Source organism: Notolabrus celidotus, chromosome 12 (genome assembly GCF_009762535.1).
Source record: "Notolabrus celidotus isolate fNotCel1 chromosome 12, fNotCel1.pri, whole genome shotgun sequence".
NCBI lineage: Eukaryota > Metazoa > Chordata > Actinopteri > Labriformes > Labridae > Notolabrus > Notolabrus celidotus.
In genome coordinates, this window is record NC_048283.1 from 10,537,191 (window position 1) to 10,554,082 (window position 16,892).

Genomic DNA, 16,892 nt, shown 5'->3' on the forward strand with positions numbered 1-16,892 from the left:
ACCTTAATACTAGTTGGTAGTGCGTTTTCTGTGCTAGAAATACTTATTGCAGAGAAAAAAAGAGACATCAGGAAATGTAATGTACTGCCGCTGAATCAGTGTATGCAGAAAAACAATGGCAGCAATAGACTACTGGTAATGTTTTAAATGAAGAAATATGATGCTAGCAAGCAGACCAATCGCAGGCTTGCTTGTTATTTTGACGCATTGTCAATTTTTCAAGGAGGAGGACATCAGGCTATGTATGCAGGCTTCTGCATAGGTACAGGGCTTTGGAAATCTTTATGATATAGCACATATTTCAGACTTAACCTGGTACCTTACTGGAAATCATGTCACTCATTTTGAAGTTTTGCATTTTGCAACTGGGACACTGCGGCAACTGGCTGAGCACAATAAATAAAGCACGAGAGTCACACTCGAATATGATATGCATGCATTTAAAGAGGTCTTTTCACTCATTCTTGCTGCTCACACTGACCGCTCACGGCATGCCTAATGGACCCTCAGGCCACTTGAAAGGTCCCGGTGCTCCAGACGTACGCTTCGTGCCAGGCTGGCAGTATAGAGAGGTTGACTGTTGTGAAGTAAATGCTAAGTTTGCACGCTCCTGTGTGCTTTTGTACTTTTTTTGGTGACTGTGATGCACTGTAATGCATTCATTTGAGCCATAATATGCATAACATGAGACTTGAAAATAGTCGTTAATGTGTGTGAATGTGGGTTGGATTTTGTTACAAAAGCAGATTTCCCAGGGAAATCTAGTCTAAAGATAGAAGTTAAAATAATGTCTTCAAATAGATGTTAACAAAAGGTTATCTTTGAGAGTTGGTCATGAAGAGTTCATTACACATCCTACTGAAAGTTGCTTTAACTCTGCAAAAGACTCCATGAATAATATCACTATAGTAACACAGAAAACAATGAAGTGTGGGGATGTTATTATGAGACAGTCAGTAATTTATAACAGCGCACAAAGGATTTTAAGTCACTGATGTAAATAACAGGACAGCCAGGTATAGACTCATAAGAAGATGGATGGAAACCACAGCAACAGATGATAAAGATGATGGTTGAGAGGGAGACAGATTGGTGGTCATGGTGATGTAAAGGTTAATAGGGAGAAAGAAAGAAAAAGTAATGAGGGCTGTGACTGTAGCTGTCACCAAGTGTCATCTGTCACTCACTCTGCGGCACTCTGTTGATGGGACTGAACCCCAAAATATAATCTAATTTGACTCACCTTCAAAACGACAGGCGCCATCAGAGGCATCATACTCTGTGATATGGGGAATGATTTTAGAGCAGTAAAACAAATGACTTGCTGTGTCCTGCAGCGCTATAAGAGAGGGAGACGCCAAGATTTCCCTGGGATGATAAGCAACGTGCCGATGCATCACCGCGCAATCTAGTCAGGGGTGAAAGGTGTGAGAGTGGTGGGAATTGTCAGGCTAACAAGTGCAGGCGCTAGTCAGCAAATAATGGAAGAGTCATCTGTGAGAGATGACTATCAATTAAAGGCACTTACGGCGCTAATGATCAGCAAAAGGTTCCTAATGAGGATATGTGAAGGTGGGATCACATCTCTGGAAGTCAAGTGCTGTGTTAAGATTCCAGTAGTATGCTAAAAGCCATGAATGCACACAGGCCCACTCATCACACAATCAAGGTCGTTAGACGCTGCCGTCAACCTGGCTAGGACTCTTTCAGGGAGGCACAAAGTCGCATCACTTAAAAGCAGCAATGGGAAACCATGTGCCGGGTGATTAGGATAATGAGTTCCTTCTGTTTGTGAGGATGCATCCAAATCAATGTAATGTTTGGTTGGACTGAAAACCTGCAGACTTTTGGCTGTTTCCTATCCACGGTAACTCATCCCAGCAGGGCCGGATTGGAAAAAACATTCAGGCTGGGAAATATAGTGCAAAATATGGGTTGTGTTAGGCCACTTTTTAAGTGCGAGTATGGGGGCCCCCACCAGAACTTTTTTTAAATTACAAACACTTCATTTCCTGCATTCTGGTGATTTTTAGTGTATTTGAATCACAAACTAATGAACCTACAAGTGCTTAGAAAAATGCACTGTTATAAACCTCAAATAAAACCAAAGGCACATATCACTACGGATGGAGACAACACAAGGACTATTGTTTAACCAATATCTATTAAATAATAACTAATGTTTTTACAAAATAAAACATGAGATGCCAGTTCATCAGAGGTGGGTGCAGGTGTAAGACCCCTGAAAAAGGGGAGAGATGGATACAGCCATGCTAAACATATGGTCAATCCTGCCACATCTCACAGCATCTCCTGCGAGGGCATTTCTCCGTTTTTCTCTATCCCTCTCTGCCCCACCCTTCCTCTTCTTTCCACGACCATCCATCTCCAATCACTTGTTGTTAAAGTAGCGGTGAAATTCTGTCCGTCCAATTTTTGTGTTGTTCGTTTCGAATTCACAACAGCACCCTAATGCTGCGTTCAAGTTCTCCTCGGACTTTCCCATTTTCCAGAGTTAACAAGTCGTTCTCCCGACATCTGTGTGTTTTGCTCATGTGCTATACACGTCGGAGAGAGGAAAACCTGTCTACACTGCCTGTGACATCACAGGTCGGCATGTACCAATTTTTTCACAGAGTTACCGAGTTGTTCTTCCGACGGGGTTGTCACGGGAAGTCATTTTTCCGATGATTTCGACATTACATGTTTGCACCATAAGAGTAGCCTAAAGCATGACATGCATTTCAAAGAGAAGTCAGTTTAATTCATGCAAGACAAGTGGAATGGACTTTTGAGGCATGGGCTTTAAAATACGAAGGACTGTAGCAGCAGGAAAGAAAGACACAACTTTTTTGTAATAATAAATCTGCGACCTGCAGCCGGCTGTAGCAGGCCATGCCACCGGGAAAACGCCCGGTGCTCCCTATGGCCAGTCCAGCCCTACATCCCAGCCTTAAAAAGAAAGCTGAGTTGTCTGCAAGTTGTTGCACTTGTATTGTTTGATTTAAGTGTCATTTACTTTCCTTTTTTTTGTCCTACGCTTGAACACATCTATCTGAGAAAGGAACCAAAACCCCAGCATGGATCAAACCCTGTTCTGTCTGAAGCTTTATAGGAGGAGAACATTGTCTTGGCAGGAAAGAGCATGAGACCACTGACACCGCAAACCCCCTCAGCACCTCCGGGTATTTGATTATCTCCGAAGCAACCTGCTCACTCATGACCCCCATTACCTACCTAGCGCACAGGTCAGGCACATATTGCGTCAAATAAAATGTACTTCCTGACAATTTCACTCACAAGGCCACAGAAAATGTGGAGAGGCTGGGTGAGCGTCCTCGACCACAATGGAACCATCTGTGCATCTCTGGGTTGACCCAGTCATGAGCTGCTCTGCTACACACTGCGTCAAGCCTCACAGATGTCTGTGTGGGTAAAAGCGGTTTTAATATTTATCTTTACTTTGGGCAGGTGGAAGCAGTTGTTGTGCTGAAATGCTCAAAAGATTTTCACATTTCTCTCATTCATGATTATCCATCCAGAAATCAACCAGCAAAGGTTCAAAAACATATGTAGATTTTTAAAGATACACATTGTGATTCACAGTAATGCAACAGGATATCACTACATAATTTATAACATTAGAGGGTGACAAAGAGTGGATTTATGGGCTGAATATTACAGGGGATAGCTAGGCTGTTCCTACAGGACATTTTGAGACTTTCACAGTAAGTTTTGAGGATTTTCTGCCACTGAAAATCTCCCCATTGGAAAATATCTTGAGTGGATAGTAAGCAGACTGGTATAAAACACATCAATTTTCTTCTGTAATGCCTGGGTTCTGTCTTCTTGTAGCTTTTTTCCAGCGGTTCACTTCCACTTTCTACATTCAACAGTTCATGATGAGGATCAAAAAAGTATACACGTACTGAAATCTTCTCCTTTAATTGACAAAATTGGAACTACTTAGGAAAATGCAAGAATAAGCTTGTGACTATTCATGCAGAGACCATGTACTACCAGATTTTTAATATTGATACTGTACGTCATTTGTGGGAAACAGTACGTGAGGTAGACTGGTCCAATACATACTGCAAATTTTTCCCAAATCAGTAGACATCCGGGGAGTTTTGGCATACTGCAGATATTGCTCTTGTTCACATACTACTTACTACATACCGAATTTTGGCCAAATCAGTACATACTGTAGGCAGTTTTGAAAACAGCCATAGTCTCATTGACGTAAATCATTTGTTTCTGAAGTTATGACCATTGCCATATTGGAAATGCTGACTCAACCTTACTTTTGGTCAAGCAAAGAGAGGACAGGAGGCGTAGTTGAGATGGACCTTTAGCCTCATTGCTAGCAGCTGCAGTGTGATCGCCAAACTGTGTACATTAAAATCCTTCAAACTGTTAAGTTATAAGACCAAAAAAATCACACCTGTCCCATGTACGGTGTGTGTACTGTATGTGAGAAATTAGCTATTCAAACCAAAATCCTGTTTTGTACCACGCTTTATATGTTTATCTTAAATGGCCTTTTTTGAATGGGTGTGTATGGGGCTTCTGGTGCTTTTGGAGCCAGCCTCAAGTGGACACTTGAGGAACTTCAGTTTTTAGCACTCCCACTTGGGCTTTATTTCTCAAGACCAGAGGTTGCTGCTTGGTTTAGTCAAGCAGTCCTGGTTAGAGCAACTAGACATGGGGTGTGTCTACCCTACTCTACCAAGATGGCTACTGCTGATGAGGGATGTTCTGACTTTGCTGCTGCTTCAACAACAGTAAATGACTAAATTACACTATGTCAAATGTCCACCAACAGCTTACCCTCATGTAACGTATCAGGGCCCATTTTAACCCCTTATTGGTAGCCCTTGACAGCATGGTAAGAGGTTCAAGACTAATTTGTGAATGACCTCAAATCATTGTTAGATGTCTTGAAATTTGACCCTGACGTTTACTGAGAAGAACATTTTTCATTTGGAAAAAATAATACAAATACAATTTCTGTCTACATCCTTGTTTCTGAACTATTTGGCTAACCTGGACAGCTTTTCTTGCTACTTAGTGGCAACATCTGTGCTTTTACGATCAACCGATAATTCTTCAATTGGTGCCATGTTGATGTAGCTGTTTTCTTGGTAACACTATGCAAAGCTTAGTCAAACTGACCCCAAGAGAAATCTCCAGGATGAAAAGATTTACCTTGATTCAAATAATCATATGTTTTCTTTGATTGCCAGCATTGCTCATTATGTTGATTTCTCCTGACCTACACTGTCATCCATTTGTGAAATTTGGGGCGAACCAGATACTTCGGGAACTAGGGCAACAGCATGCTGCCTTCTCTTTGGCCAGACCTTCGAGGGTGGAGTCTGTGATCAAAAGCTGATTGTGTCCATGTGGGGAAACTCTCTCCTCCTTTACTTTCTATCTGATTTGCCCACAGGTGTGAGCCTTGGGCCATGTGCAGCAGAACTAGGGCACAATGGTGCATCAAATGAAAGCTTGTTGGTGTTAGAGAGTAGATATTGTAAATCCATGAGAAACCTTGTCTAGATACTGGCATCATTTCAGGCAGTTCATTTCAAGACCAGTACTTGTGCTAATGAGAGCAAGACCCCTTGAGGAAAAAAAAAAAATGAAAAGTGTGTATTTGAGAATGCCAAAAAGTGTAATTTCTCAACTATGAATATCGTTTTAATGGTGGTATTTTTTCACCCTGTTTTACTTGGCTAAGTTGAAGTGTAATTTTTCCATGTGGGTGTTCTGGAACAGAATGCAAGCTTTCATCTTTTCGGTAATTTTTTTTACTAAAGCGTGTAAAAAAAAGTGTGAAAACATATTGCACATCCTTTGTTATAATGTCCCTTTATTGTGATGATTCCTCCAATATAACACTACAGTATATTGAAAATGTCCCTCAGTTTACTATTGATGACATTTTCTTGCACTGTAAAATTAATCAGGCTTGTCTTCTTGTCATCTTACTATAGATAGTTTGTATCAGCTCCACACCGATTATTTCTCAAACAAATTCTACAGCCATATTTTACATTATACCACACACTGTTATATACCATGCAGTCATACCCAACTTTCTAACGCAACATAATGTACATTTTTTTTCCAAACCCCAGCCCTTTCCTACCAACAGCTACTGGCCCATCTGACTTTATGTTTGTCCAACACTTTGCTTGGTCCCTTTGCTGGTGTTTGCCTTCAAGGCTGTAACACTCAGGCCACACTCCCTACCTGAGCAGCGTGTGTGTGACCTGCAACCTCTTGTTTTCATTTTGCTGTTAACAAGTAAGACATAGTGAGCTTTAGGGCAAGACTCAGGCACATGTGACACACCACCCAGAGATGTGATGTTTTCCTTTATCCCTTTCAAATCTTAATATACTGTATATAAAATGTATATTTGTGAATTCCAAACATCGCCTGCTTCACTGGCTATGTAACCCCAATTCACATTATAGTTTACAAAGTGAATGACATGCTGTATTGAAGAAGAATTAAAGCTAATGACTCAGACAATGTACTCAATTAAAAGTGCGTTTGATTTCTGATCTACACAATCAGGTTTTTTTGTGTGCAATCAATAAGGGCTTAGGGTTAGGGTTGCCCCCTCCTGGCCATTAGAAGATACGCAGAGTTCAGGCACTTCTGCATAGGTCTTAGTTTTGAAACAAAGAGTCTACGTACACATTTTATGTATTTATTTACAGTCTATATGCTGTTCTACGATCTGTGAACCAAGTTGACATTCACTTAAAAAAATAAAAGTAGCCTGGCATGTTAAGGTTAGGTTGGTCTCAATAGCTTCTTATTTTATTTGTGCAAGTTTTTTTCATATATGTTTGTTTGATTATATGTATGGCAAGAGTTATGCATAATTAAAGTTGCTGCTGATTTGACTAACAGGTGGCAGTGTTAAAGCCGTTTGCCAAGGCGCTAAAGACCACATCAACTACGCTCATTTGCTGCTTTAATGAGTAGTCAGAAGCTAGTTAATTTTAACATTTCCAATAAGACAACCACCAAATTGAACTGTAAATGTTATCTTAGAAGTACGACCACTGTTGGGTAGAAAACCAAGTTGTGCTGGGTTTTGCTTTCACGGTAGAAATGAAATAAAATGAATATACATAAAGTCTTTCTTTGGCGTCAATTTAGTTTAATGATGTATGTAATGATGTTTTAAACATATAAATAAACAGGATATATATAGTGAATTTATATACTGTCTATATGTTGATCCATTGTTACTGTTCCATGGTGGAGTGAGCTGTCATATGGTCTGCAGAGACTCTAAATTTCTAACAGGTCCCCAGAGGTGCCCTACAGTCAACAAACTGAACTGCAGTTGTGGCCCCCCACATCATGCTCCCAACACAAGTCCCCAGCACCCTCCTACACCTGCCAGGGACAGGCCTTCCTGCGGTTACCTCTCCTCTTCCTCCTCCCACTGGCAGCAGGGCAGGCGGTAATTAATTTCCACATTTTAACTGGGAGGCAAAACGCATGTGTCCTGGGACCGAGGCGCGCCACCAGCCTACTTTCTGGATTCAAGGGATTAGGATAATTAGCCCCCGGAAGAGTGGGCAGACAGATGGAGAGAAGAGACGGTGGCACCTCGTGGTCGGGGAGGCTGATCCCTCCTGTTCTTTTTCTCTGGCTTATGGAAGCTAAAAGCTGTAAACAATAGTTTTCTTACCAAGATGGAATAAAAAAAAAAAGGCAACATCTAAACACAAACAGATTGCCAAATACTTTTGCCTCGGGATAATCCATCCGATATATCTGCTTTGTCTTACAGCACGTACTTTTGGAAACACTTCAAACTTGATTCTTTTTCTGTGGAAAACTTATGACGCTAACTTGTTACAAACATCACTTGTTGCAACATTGCCTCTGATTTTGTGTGGCTGTTAGTGCGCGCAAATTTAAGCGAACCCTGTTATTTCCCGAAAATGGGCGCTTGTTAATGTGTGAGGCGGTTGGTGCGGGTGTCTTGACAGCAGCTCTGCTCCCTGCTCTGCTCAGCCTCCAGGATCCCTCAGTCACTTAATGAAAAAGAGAGTGGACTTGTTGCAAGTCACTGATGCAGAAAACAGATTAACTCAGCTGGGCTGTACTCACCCAATATCATGTACAACAAAAAGCTTCACCTCAAGAGTGGACACGAGGGGGAATGCACAAGAGAGGATGGAGGAAGGGGAGGGAAGCTGATGCTGGGAATATATATAATGCTGGGGTGTAATATAGAGTGAGCAGACGGGGGGGGGGGCGATCATATAGTGTCAATCTATTTCAGTTTTTTTTTCCTTTCAACATCAATCTATGACATATTAATTCCATCAACTTTTAAACGCCACATATATATTTTGAAAATGAACATAAAGCCCAAATTAAAGTTGTTCCAAAATCCTAAATTGCCTTCTTGAGCAGCTTTTATAACCTTGGTAAGTTGGCCTAACCTTGAGTGGATGTCACGTAAATATATTTAATAAGGAAAACCACACCAGAAACTATGAAATTAAAATATAGTCTGAAGAAAAGCATTAGCAGTTAGAGAAAATAAAATTCACCCTGAGAGGAAAAAGAAACATGTTTTACTCAATATGGCAGCCGTTTATAGACCACTATAACAAAACCACCCCATGAAGACTTTAATGTCTGTGTGTCTTGTTTCATTTAGGGCACTTGACATCCTCAAAGTTGTATTGTTGTAATGTTGTAGTATTATTACTATTTAAATAATTTTTTTATGTTATTGTTTTGGTAATTTATTTTATTTTACTTCTGTTTTTTATATCCTTTGGTTTTCATTATTAAATTATTTAGTTTTTTGTATGTTAGTTTGAGGCATGGATAATAGTGTCTCAGACTTTTCAGATTTGTATGTTGACAAAGAAAAAAAATAGAGATTTTTTATATATATATATATATATATATATATATATATGTATATATATATATATATATATATTGATAAGAAAACCATGTCAAAGCTATTAAAAAAGTAACATGTCAAATGTATATTTGTGTTAAAATTAATGTTAGAAATGTTAAATTACATTGGCATCAGCTTTCCACATTTCACATTCCCACATTTTAAACTAATCCCACAACCCTCTTAGAGTACCGTCGAGTATAAGGAAGTTCTAATATCGGCTCCCTTCACACAAATACGCCACACTTGTCCTTGGAGGTTTCACAAAACCACCTTACAATTCCCCTCAGATGAACCTTGAGTTACCAGAAACAGCTAGAAGCCTCAGGGGGTCTCATTATGTAACTGCAGCAACACAGGAGCCCAGTTATGTAGGTTTATTGACAGAAGTTTAAACCTGCATTCATTGATTCTGTTTTTTACCCACTTTGGGGCACAGCAACAAGTTGTACACACCACATTGGCAAACATGTTAGCTTATAACTCCTTGTTTGCACATCCTGGAGATACTGAGCAACATAAACATGGATTTGAAGTTGAGCTTTTGGCCATCTGACGGATGTATACATTACACATTGTTCACCAGTGAAGTACTCATTTTTGTCTACGCAGTGTTAAGACTATAAGGATGGTTATTGATAAGATTTTATTGAAACAATGCCATTATCAATTCTGCTCATCAATCCAATTCTTTGTTGATTCCCTCATCAATTATTTGTGCTGATGTTACCATAAGAAAGAACATCACTGCTCTGCTGAGATATAAACGTGGTGTCCGGTGTTCCAGTGTAAAGTGTGACCCTGTTAACTGGGGACTTTCACCTGAATGCATCTTTGGTTGTCGTCACAACAACTTTTAAAAACTCTCTCGCAAATGACTTTAGGTTCTAAACAAAGAGGTATATTATGAGTATGTCTGAGAAATAAACTAGGATGCATTCATGTTGATGTTCTCCGTGTTTCATTCAACAGCTATTGTAAATGGCAACCATTGATGTATTCACCTGAAAGTCACCAGATAACAGGGTCACTTTTTAAACCAAAACACTTGCAGCATAGAGCGTCAAATACATGACACTCCTGATTTTTCAATCCATGCTCCATCAACAAATATCTCAGAGTGTTGCTGGTGTTTCCACCTTGCTTGAAATCAAGTAGCCAATAACTCTGTCTTCTGTCTGGAGTCCGCCATTTTTACTTCCTCTGTCATTGTCGTTTGCACTGAGTGCTTCTTGTGATGCATGATGTAATTGCTTTGCAAGACACGTAGAACTACGTAAGTGGAAGACATTGATTAGAGAACCATCGGGCATAAAGGCAATGTCAGTGGCTTGAACTAGGTGGAACTGGTTCATCCTTCAATTTGGTTGCTACCAGGGTTATAATGTACACTAGTCATTTGAACAATTTGCAAACTACCGCACACAAGTACAATTTATTTTTCACCATTGTTATCAGCTCTGTGTGTCGTAGAGGAAAATGCAGCAGATAGTGTTCAGATTCCTGTTTATATGACCTTTAGTTACAAAAATGCATTGTAGAGATGTAATATAAGCAACTTAAAGCTCCTGTGCTGACTTTTGAGATGGTTATAAAACAGACTGATATTGATACTGATGACCGAAAACAACAAGGAGGACCATCAGAATGAAGAGGATGATTTGTATGTAGTTGTTCAATATGGCCGTCACCCCTGCTGTCGGGTAGGTGACAGCTAAATAAAAGCACGCTGCCACAACAGCCATTTAATAAGATTCTGCAAGTAAAGATTCATTTTGAGTTACATTTTAGATATTTGAAATAAAGAAGGATATGGTTTTTCATCACTGTACAGAGATTGATTTGCCTACTGGGCTTCTGCAATGCCGTAATGCGATGTGAAATCACACACTGGGACTCCAATATTTCACTGTTGAAGAGTTCAATGTGTGAGTAAAAAGGCAAAGTGATGGCCTTTGTTGTTGGAGAAAAACAAGATACCACTTTTCTGATTGCATATAATGGAAAAAAAATAAAAATGTCTTTGTACTTGGCAACAGCATCACTTTATATTGCAATACATTGAATTCCAACATAACCAGAGTCCTGCTAACACACAGCCCTAACACACTGTGTTTGCTTTCACCTTCAAACCCTCCCTTAGCTTGTCCACTGGCAGTCCTAATGTTACATACCACCAACATGTGTATACCTAATGATATATAGCACCAGCTGACAGCTGCAGCCATATCTCCCTGAGTGTTTTTTTTTTTTTGTGGGTCTTTCCACTCCCTCTCCTCGTATGAAGAACAGGGAAAATATAAGTGACAGTTAGCTGTGGAGACTCCAGCGCAGTGGAGCACTATGTCTGATTCTGGCATCTGACAGACCGCAAGAGGAGGCCTGCAATTGTGAATAGGCTCGACTTGTGAGGGAGGCTGGCAGAGAGGGAGGGAAGACAGCAGAACAGTGAAGGCTTTTGACAGGTAGACAGCAGGTGTGAGTAAAAGGATACTTGTTCCTGTGCAGAGAGTGCTGTATCACTCCAAGCTTTTCTTAAAAAAAATCAGTTTGTAAAACTCCCCAGACGTCCGGACTTTGCTTAGTCATCTGTGTGTCTTGTTTCATTTAGGGCAATACATCCGTCTGTTCTTCTCGTCCCAGCTGATGGCTTTGTAGATTTCCAAGTTGTAAAATGTCAAAGTAAGGGTTTGTTGTTCTGCAGTAATTGTAGGGACCCGGAGCTATAACTCTCTCTGTCTTTACTGGAAAAAGCAGTGAATGAAAAAAAGTGCCTTTGAGGTCACTTCACTGAAGCTTCTGTTTTCTTTCTGAAGACTTGTATAATTAAGAGTTCACTCTGGAGTCAACGGCTTCACATGAATTAATTCTTGTCCAACTTTGCTCTTAATCAAGTAAACCTTCGGTTTGAATTTAATTCACAAGTACAGAAACTACTGACTGTTGTGAGGACATTATTTCTAAATAAAAGAACCAGCTGCAAGGATGAGGAGTTACCTTATTTCTCATAGATATGTCAACTTTTAATTTGTACCACAGCGCCAAACATGTAACCGGTTCCCCACTCTTGAAGTCTGAACTCGATGCAAACCTCAGCGTTTTCCAGTTTTAATTTTGTTGCTCTCAAAGGCAAATGAAATCTGCTGTTATTGTCAAATTTCATGTACGGGGTTCACAGCACACATCCAGGCTAAATGTGGGTCACCGGGAGGGGAGCGAGGTGGATGCTGAGCCAGCTTAATTGCTTTGTACGTCTTAAGGTTTGAAGGGGAAGAAGCAGGTGAAAGTATCACCTCTGAGTTAAAACAAAGAAAATAAAACTGATACACATGGAAATCGCACATTTCATGAAGACATGTGATAAAAGTTTTATCATGTATAGCTTGTGTAACATACCAATCATAAATCTCTTCCAATGAGAACAACTTCCAGAGCACATGCATCACTTTCATACACTCCAGTCTAAAGTTAGCTTTTTTTCTTCTTCTGGGAAATACACCCAAGACTGCTTCTTTGTCTTAACAACAACACCTGGCAGAAAGCAGATAAACCCTGTACATTCTGCACAGCTGACTGAAGCTTGAAAGAAGAAGAATTATGTCCAAATTACCTGGTAAGCAATCATTTAATTCTCCTTGTCACAATGAATAAGGATTAATTTGCAGGAAAATATTACACAATGAATTATTGAACAACTCATCTCCCAGGCCAAATTAATCTCGGGGATTGATGGTGTGGATGTAACCTGTGATCAGAGTAACGTATTTCATGAATCATTGGTGGCGCTGTATGTATTCACGGGGGCATTAGCAAGTGATGACTTGATTTCAACTGACTGTCCCCGTTTGAATCCCTGTTATATAAACAAACAAAGACATTGGTTGGGTAGTAGACTTCACTCTGATTGCAGAGTCACTCAGCTTTTTAATTAAGTCTGTTAACAGATTATGACAGTGCCTGAGACATTACGCATAACATGTAATGAGTCATGAACCGTCCCTTCCTGATTCCTCCAGACACTCAGAATGATTTAGCGCAGTGTCCTTTAAAAGTTGACGGGGAGGCTCCCTTGATGTTTGAGATCTGAACTCAGCGATGCACAACAGTTACGCAGCTGTACAACTTGATTTTCTGCAGTCTGCCGTGCCCCCTTGGAAAACTGTAACGGGATATTATGGACGAGGTAGAGCAGTTCATATTCATCTCCCCTCAAACATCTTTCTGCTTCAGGCTGTCTCTGCTTTGAATGGCAAAATAGGTCCTTGACTCCATCCACTCAACGGCTTTACAGTATCTCAGCTTTCACATTTCAAGTACTGCCGTCGGAGTGACTGCTTCTAAACTAGTCTTTAAGGAAGTGAGTGTATCACGGTTGTTTCTCTCCTCTCGCCACAGTGTGCTTTCTTTAGGCCGGGCGTTATGCTGGATTTGGTCTCTTGATCCCACAAGCACCCTTGAGATTGGTCAGGAGGATTTAGCAGTGTCTCTCTGGCATATAGCCTTTTTAATATACTGTAACACTGGCATTCTTCTCTGTTTGTGTTGCTATAGGTCAGGGTCTCATCAAGATTTATAGACACTGAAATTATAGTAACATGTCAACAAAGTACATCAAACTTGGATTATGGGATTATGGTCCTCTAAAACTGATGTTTATATTCTACAATGATTTGGTCTATACACTGCCAGTATTATTTTCTTTGGCAAGTGTCACTTATGGATGTACAAAAAAAAACATTGGCATTACAGACCAGGTTTCAAATCCTGTAACTTATGTAATTAGGTCCAGTTATCAAAAGCCTTTTCGCAGACGGTATACAGGTGTTGATTTTTCAACATTAGTAATGCTACTAAACCATGTCCCTATGGATAGTGTAAGTTATGTCACCCATTACTTTCTGATATAGAATTTTAAAGCCCAACAATGGCCGCCGCAATATTGGAAACACTGACTTAACCTAACTTTCGGTCGTCCTACTTAACAGAAGGAAAGAGGTAAAGCTGAGGTGGGCCTAGTGTTTCCTGGCTTACAGCTACAATGTGCGTGCCTTTTAGCTAACTCAACTGCACCCCTATATGTGTCTAAACATAAAAAACTTTTGACCTTGATATATTTAAAACAAACACATTTCAGATTTTTTTTTTAATTCAACCCCCCTGCTCGCTGAGTACAGAGGGAGAAATTGACGTTTCATACCAGAACTGTTCTTTATTACCAGGCTGTCACTTTGGTTTTTGGAGCCAGCCTCAAGTGGAACTGCAATTTTTAACATTTTCACACTGGCTTCACAAGCTAGCATGCCAGCAGCATGATTCACATCCTGCCATTGGTTTGATGTCTTCAATTGACCAACAGTTGGTTTTGGTGATGGAGATAATAATGCAGAGATAAAAGCGAATGTGGTCAAAAATTCAGGGTTTAAAACTCTGCAAAAGCTCAGCTTTGCAAATGTTGAAAAATGGAAATAATTTTTTGAGAGTTTTTTTGACCTTGAGGCAAATGTAAACATACATTTTAGTTTATTTACAAAAAAGGAAACATCAAGCTGCTTATAGTGTAGGGACAAACTATGGTTTGGTTTTATTGTGAGGAACTTTTTTGTTTGTGTCGGTTTTGGCGCCCCCTGTGGAGAAAGCAGTAACCCTTACATCTTTGTTGATTTTAAGCTGTGCATATGTAAATTGTATTTTCAGACGAAACCAAAAATCTGATCATTCCGTCTTTTGACAGTGAAATGTACCCCTAACTGTGAGTATTTGCTTTTAAAAACGTTACAAAAAAGGGCTCTTTCGGTGTGCTGCAAATCCTCTCATGTGACACCTACCCCCTCACAGCATTTACAGGCGCTAAAAATGACAATACAATAATTGTCACGATTGTTGTTGTTGGTCTTGTTTGATTTAGTGGGTCATTTAGAGACATCAGTGTTAATTTCAATCTGTTTCATAACCAGTTAAAAACTCCTCACGGGAGCTTTAAAGAACGTTAGCATGTCACGCTAAGGCTGCTTTTTAATTTTTAGATTTCTCCTAAATTTTAAATAATTGTTATTAGTGCCTAAACATTACCTTTAAAAAATTATTACATTTTAGTATCTATCAGTGGATTGCATGAGTGGATATTAGGAAAACACATGTTACATGTTCAGCAGCTACATTCAGTGACTGTTAGTTTCTTCAACAGTTCCTTAATATGCCAATTTAAATGTAGTTCAGGCTGCATTGGGTTTCTTAGACAAAATGTTGCATATTAGTGTATGTATATTGCCACAACACTGATAAACAGCATGATGTGTGCTCTGGGGCCTCTGTGGATTGAGCTGCATCATCTGCTCTGTGTGTGTTTTCTGGTGTATATGCCAGAGCTTGTGTCTCTCACATTTGCATATGTGTGTCTATGACCTCATCCCAGCACTTAAAAGCACTGATATTTCTTATTCTATCTAATCATTTGAAACATCTCGATTTAGCTCTCATTGGTATTCATCAAAATGCATTTTGTATGAAGTGGACAGGCTGCAGTCTCTGCAGTTAAATAATGGAGGAGAAACATACTTGGGTTGATAAGTAGCAGCAGCTATAGTAGAGCTTGAACCCGAGAAGGGGAAATATGGGATTAAAAACATGACCTTGATTTGACACCCAGCCACAAGCATTGTGGTGGCCAAATGGAAAGTGCGGTGTGTGCAGTTATTTTTCAAACCTTTTATTAGTGGAAGGCTCATAAGAAAAGCTGCTAGTCAGGTGGTTTCAGCGGGTAATGAACTTGTCAGCTTGAGGTTTTCGAGTTTGTTGGCTTTGTCGCTTTTTGTTATTATTCAATTCAGCACCTCGCTCGCTCTTCTCCCCCCAAATGATTTCTCAAGTCCCCGCTCGGCCGCTTGTTTTGCACAAGGAACACATTTTAGTTTCTCCCATTGGACCCCAGGAATCGAATTGCCTCTCATTCAAAATAAATAATCTGCTCCCATAATGCTCCTACTGTGTATTCCCACAAATGCTAAACAGCCAAAATGCCATTTTAGCGAGGGGATTTTCTATTCTTTTTCAACAGCCCATCAATAGTATTAGGCCTGCCAGATAAAAGCACTGAGACCTGACTGCACAAGGAGCTGAGGTGAGTGTGAGGTATGGATTTGCCTCAGTCCTTTTTCACTTCATTTGAGATTTCTTGCCTTTTTCATTTGGCAGAGGAAAATGCCCGTCGGCTTAGGTAGCATACGTTTCTCTGCAGACAGTGAAATTAAGTTTTTATGATTCCTTGTGTGGCCTTGTGGTACTTCAAATCTAATTTATCAACCAAAAAGGAGTGAGAGCTACGGATTTTATGATAATATTCTAATCATGTGCTATAATTTCACTCTAAGTGGGTTGATGTTACAGTAAAATGTACACTACACGAAGCCATCTCATCATGGCATTAACCAGCAAATAACATAATTGTCAGTAATATGGACTAATGGGCCAATTATGAGAAGCCATGAGGACGTATATACCTGTTTATAAATGAGCTTTGTTTTTGTAATAAAATTTAAAGTATCTCTGGCAATTAGTCACATTAACATCTACAGATTAAATTAGTGGATTACTCAATTAGCCACTATTTAGAGATTCAGTACATGCTTTAATGAACTTTATGGACTAATGCCAAACTTTTTCCTTCCGTTTCCATTGTGAGGTTGTATTTCATTATACACTGAGTTTGTATCTGGTGTGGTCTGTTAGTTACACTCCATCATCTAGGGTTCTAGAATAGGGACATTTAAGGGATAAAAGTAAACTAAATCTGCATACTAACAGCATGGGATAATAATGATAATAATAATAGTATAATAATAATAATAATAATAATAATACTAATAATAATAATAATAATAATAATAATAATAATAAGATCACGGCCCTGCCCATTGAAGCAGGAAATCAGATG

General features: G+C 39.6%; 1 protein-coding gene across 1 annotated transcript in view; it reads left to right on the forward strand.

Moving 5' to 3' along the window:
- The first annotated feature begins 3,101 nt into the window (after nucleotides 1-3,101).
- LOC117823157 (glutamate receptor ionotropic, kainate 3) overlaps nucleotides 3,102-16,892 on the forward strand; it is a 98,850-nt gene continuing 85,059 nt past the window's right edge. The window contains exon 1 of the mRNA XM_034698237.1: nucleotides 3,102-3,185. Coding sequence (XP_034554128.1) covers nucleotides 3,146-3,185 — 40 coding nt within the window. The 5' untranslated portion in view covers nucleotides 3,102-3,145. The remainder of the gene's footprint in view (nucleotides 3,186-16,892) is intronic.